This window comes from Heterocephalus glaber, unplaced genomic scaffold (assembly GCF_053883595.1).
Source record: "Heterocephalus glaber isolate CG9 unplaced genomic scaffold, H.glaber_assembly_v1.0 deba00000546, whole genome shotgun sequence".
Classification (NCBI taxonomy): Eukaryota; Metazoa; Chordata; class Mammalia; order Rodentia; family Bathyergidae; genus Heterocephalus; species Heterocephalus glaber.
The window spans coordinates 33,935,285-33,940,546 of NW_028258147.1; the positions used below are offsets into that span (position 1 = coordinate 33,935,285).

General features: G+C 31.3%; 1 protein-coding gene across 4 annotated transcripts in view; it reads left to right on the plus strand.

The window, feature by feature from the left end:
- Positions 1-5,262, plus strand: part of Krit1 (KRIT1 ankyrin repeat containing) — a 57,931-nt gene that overhangs the window by 20,251 nt on the left and 32,418 nt on the right. For all 4 annotated transcript variants that reach the window (XM_004862376.4, XM_004862378.4, XM_087204475.1 and 1 more), the window contains 4 exons: positions 2-158; positions 999-1,150; positions 3,671-3,837; positions 4,674-4,761. In XM_004862376.4, the coding sequence (XP_004862433.1) occupies positions 2-158; positions 999-1,150; positions 3,671-3,837; positions 4,674-4,761 (564 nt within the window). The remainder of the gene's footprint in view (position 1; positions 159-998; positions 1,151-3,670; positions 3,838-4,673; positions 4,762-5,262) is intronic.

Below are 5,262 nucleotides of genomic sequence, written 5' to 3' on the forward strand. Positions count from 1 at the left end.
GTATGAAAAAGTACGAATATACAGAATGGATGGATCATACCGTTCTGTTGAACTGAAGCATGGAAATAATACCACAGTACAGCAAATAATGGAAGGCATGCGTCTCTCTCAAGAAACTCAACAGTATTTCACTATTTGGATTTGTTCAGAAAACCTTAGTAAGAAAGTTTTTATTCTGTTATTCAAACCTTATTATTCCTTTTCAGTAGTAGGATGGTAAACTTTAACATAACATATATTTATTATTGACTTTTAAATTTGAAACAATACTATGTTTTCTTTTAAATTTTTAGTGTTCAAACTGCTCCAACAGGTAAGCTCCTAGGCCCCCTCCCATGTTTTATTCAAAGCATTTTGTAAGTTGTAGGAGCCCAAATTTTTCTTCTCCTGCAATGGCATTTGATTTGAATGCCCTTAAAAGTGTAGGGTGAGCTGGAGATTTAGCTGAGTGGTGCTGCTACCTGCCTTGCAAGCGCAAGGACCTGAGTTCGATCCCCAGTACCAAAAAAAAAAAAAAAAAAATATAGGGCAAATACAATTTGTCTTTATTTTCTGTCTTAACCTCAAAATAATACTGATGTTCTTTTTCTTTACATTAGGTTACTATCAAACCTTTTTAGTTAAAATCAACCTAATGTCACTGTAGATCTGTCACAGTATTACAGAAATGTAAACAATTAATGATTGATGTGGTTGGTTATCTAATGGTTTAATTGTAGTAATTTTATACTACATTCATTATGTTGCTGAGTAGGCTATAATGAAATGAAGAATTTTGTGTACCTTTGATAAATTTTAAGAATTACAATTATCTTTCTAAAAGCAATTAGTTACCTACAAATTAGATAGTAATAATGATTATATAATGGTTTAAATTTAGACCTTTAATTTATGTATATTTGGCACTTGAATACAGCTAGTTTAATATGGAGTTTCTATGCATTGATATAATGATTTATTTTTACATTATCATTTATAAAAGGAAAGATGTTTTTCAGGCCTTCAGCTTAAGCCTTATCATAAACCCTTGCAACATGTTCATGACTGGCCAGAAATACTTGCTGAATTGACTAATTTGGATCCCCAAAGAGAAACGCCACAGCTTTTCCTAAGAAGAGATGTGAGACTTCCTTTGGAAGTTGAAAAAAAGGTTTGCTTAGAAATCTTATTTACAGTCATTTGAATGCACAAAATCTATTGGATTCCTACCATAGACACTAGAGGCAACTAGGTTGTTTTACTTCTGTTTTTCTGTTCATTCCTTACATCCCAGTGGTATTTACAGAGTTTCAGTTACAAAACCCTTGGTTGATATTTTTTCCTTTCCACTCTCATTGTCTCATTGTTTTTTAAGAAACAGAGAAGCTACCATAAATAAAATTAGCACTCATATGGGAAAAGAATTTATACAGTTTTTAAGAATAGTTAGGAAGTGGTATCAAAGATAAACGTAAGCACTAAGAAGTCATATAAATTTTCAAAGGAGGTGTGGGAGAGAACAGGAAAAAAAGAACAATATATTTGCAAGGAAGACAAAGAAAGTTATTCTCCATAAGTAACTGTTCTTGACTCAGGCAGAGAAACTACATAGGTAGCAAAAAACAAAAATAGAATTTAAATTTGATAGAAAGATCTGTCCCAAACAAAGTACTTTATGTTTGTATTTGAATATTTTTAGAGAAGAGGTGAGATAATTTCTTAAGAAAGACAATGAAACAAGGGAGAAACCTAGGAGAAAGATTATAACAACTTTAAGTATGGTAATCTAAATACAATGGTAACGATGAAAAACAAAAAATAGTTCCCTGTAAATGAGTACTAATAAAAATTTTAAAAATTAAAAAAAAATCTAACATGTTTTCATGATAGAAACTCAAAAACTGAGAAAAGACTTCCTTAGCATGGTAAAAGGCATTTATGAAAAACCCACAGCTAACATTATGCTCATTGGTAAAAGACTGAAAACTTTGTTTCTATGATTAAAGAACAGTATAGGAATGCCCACTTTTGGCACTGTGATTTAACAGTATACTGGAAGTTCTAGCCAGAGCTGTTAGACCAGAAAAGGAAACCAGAGTCATCCAAGTTGGAAAGGAAAGAGTAAAACTATTTCTATTTGCAAATGACATGACCCTATATATAGGAAATCCCAAAAAATCCATGAGAGCTACTCGTTTTAGGAAAGTTGTAGGATAAAAGCTCAACAAACAAAAAGCAGTTTGTGTTTCTGTTTGCCACCGTGAGTAATCCAGAAAGGAAATTAAGAAATACATTAAAATAACACCTAAAAGAATACAATACCCAGGAGTTATCAAAAAAAGTTCAAGACTTGTATATTGCAAATACAGAACATTGCTGGAAAATATGACCTAATTAATTAGAAAGCTATCCCCCCATGTTCATGGTTAAGAAATTTAATATCGTTGAGCTATTGGTCACTAGCACAGTGACCTACATATTCAGGGTAATCTGTAACAAAATTCTAATAGCCTTTTGTACAGAAATGTAAAAGGCTGTCCTCAGGTGGAGTTCCAGAGGATCTCAGGTAATCAAAACAATCTTGAAAAAAGAAGAATAAAGTTAAGGGGTTTACATTTCCCAATTTCAAAACATTCTACAATACTCAAATAATCAAAATATTGTGGTACTAACATAATGGTCTCACTGTGTAGTGCAGGCTGGCCTCGAACTCATGGCAGTCCTCCTGCTTCACCCTCCAGAGTGCTGTGATTACAGGCGTGTACCACCACTCCTGGATTAATCTTTGTTAAGCTTATTGGATAAGATTTTTTTCAATTAAAAAAAAAACTATACTCTCCTTAATGTTACTTGATATTACAAAGTCTTTTTATTCAAATAAAATTTAAAATCTTTGCTTTAAAACAAAAAGCTCTTTAAAATTATATTTGTCACCATGTGTAGTGGCACACGCCTATAACCCCAACACTAGGGAGACTGAGGCAGGAGGATCACCATAAGTTCAAAGCCAGCCTGGGTTACATAGCAAGACCCTGTCTCAAAAAAACAAAAAAAATTACATTTGTTCTAGGAATTGACAAACTTTCTTTTATGTTCTTTGAGGTTCACTACTATATTGTATGAAATGTAGATAATAGAAAAATGTTTTAGGAATGTAAAACTTTGGATAAAATTATGCCAAAAATTATTCATATCCACAAACTGATGGTAATATTATTACATGGTCAATGAATGAGGTGTTAGCAAACTATAACCTATGGATATATTCTGACTGCTGTTATATTTGTAATAGCTGGAAAGCTAAGAATCCTTTTTTATGTTTTTTAATGATTGAGCTATTCAAAAGAACAATATTTTATTTTATTTGAAAATTGTCTAGAATTCATATTTCATTATCTATAAAAAAGTTATCTGAGTACTGCCATACCCATGTGTTCACTTGTTGCCTGTGGCTGCTGCCATGTTGTAATGGCAGAGTTGAATAGTTGGAACAGAAATTAAGTGGTTTGCAGAGCTCAAAATATTACTGTCTTCCCCTTGGAAAAATTTTGCCAACTCCTGCTCCAAACAATGACAGCTCATTTATATACAAATACGTAGCTTTTACTTTTCCTTTATTAGACAGTAGCAAATTGGACATTTTAAAAGGGAAATTGTAGCCTAATAACCAGATTATACATTTTCTTTTAAGATTGAAGACCCACTAGCTATTCTTATTCTGTTCGATGAAGCCAGATATAATTTACTGAAGGGCTTTTATACAGCTCCTGATGCTAAACTGATAACATTGGCAAGTCTATTGTTACAAATCGTTTATGGAAATTATGAGAGTAAGAAACACAAGCAAGGTTTTCTAAAGTAAGTATTTAATGTAAGGCATGTTTTGTTCAATTCTCTTTAACCAAAAAAGTTTTTAAATGTTGTTAGAAAATATACATTGGTTTAAAATTAATAGTACAAGGCATAGAATCAGAGACCAAAAAACCAAAGTATTATGCAAAGGAATTCTTAAAGTTTACATGTATCTACCCCCTAAGATGATTGTAAACTACATGAGCTGCAAACATCTACAGATAAAATTTTTTTAAAAATTTTTAAAGCATTCTTAAACTTTTACTTTTCAAACTTATTTTCCTTTTATGGAAATACTCCATATTTTTATTTTTTCTTTTTCTTATATGCTTAAATAACTGTACTAAAACCTGACTTGTATGAGTAATAAAAAATTTTATAAAGCAGAAGCACTTAAAAATTCTACTACAAAAATTTGTTTCATGTTCACTCTGAGAGAAAACATTGAAATTTTAGCACAGTTAAGTTTATTGTTTTCAATTTTAGTATATGTGCTGCTGAAGCAAGCACTCAATTTTCAAAAATATTTTCTGATTATTGAAGAAACATTTCTCTAAATTAATACCTTTAAAATTGTGTACAAAGTTTGAACTCTTATGGTTTTTAAGTTCTCTGATACTTTAAAACAATATTTTTCAGATTAAAAATTGTTACTTAAAGTCACTTGTGGGCCGGGGATATAGCTCAGTGGTTCCATCGCCTGCCTCAAAAGCGCAAAGACCCAAGTTCGATCCCCAGTACCAAAAAAAATAAAAAAATAAAGTCATTTGTGACAGAAGGATTAGCATGCTTTAGTTACTAAAGATGACTTACTTAAAGGATGTTGACATGTGTGCTTACAGTGAAGAAAATCTAAAATCCATTGTACCTGTTACCAAACTGAAAAGTAAGGCACCTCACTGGACAAATCGAATACTTCACGAATACAAGGTAAGCTGAATAACAGAAATAAAAAGACATTTTATAGCCTAGTTGATTTTGTTAATGTTACTAATGTTTTAAATGTAGGTACATTAAGTTCATAATCCTGAAATTAAAAATGGGTCTTTTAGTTCACACTACCAGAAACTGAAAGTAGTGATATTTTATTTTTAGTAATGTAGATTACCGAGTACCTTCTATATGTTGAATACTATGATAAGGATCAGAGATAAGCACAAGGTCCCGAGTTCGATCTCTGGTACCAAAAAAAAAGTAATCCAGGATCAGAGATAAAAATTTGAAATAATATACTATTCCTGCCCTGGAAACACTTAAAATCTTATAGAATAGACAATATTTTTAATATTAAAAACAAAAAAAGTTGGGTTATGTGCCATAATTTTCTTCATTGGGAATAACCTTGGTTTTAAAAATTGCTTATTTGACCTATGTCAGTCAAAGGTACAATTCTCATCTCTTTTGTTTTTATTTTACCTTATTTGTTTTTAG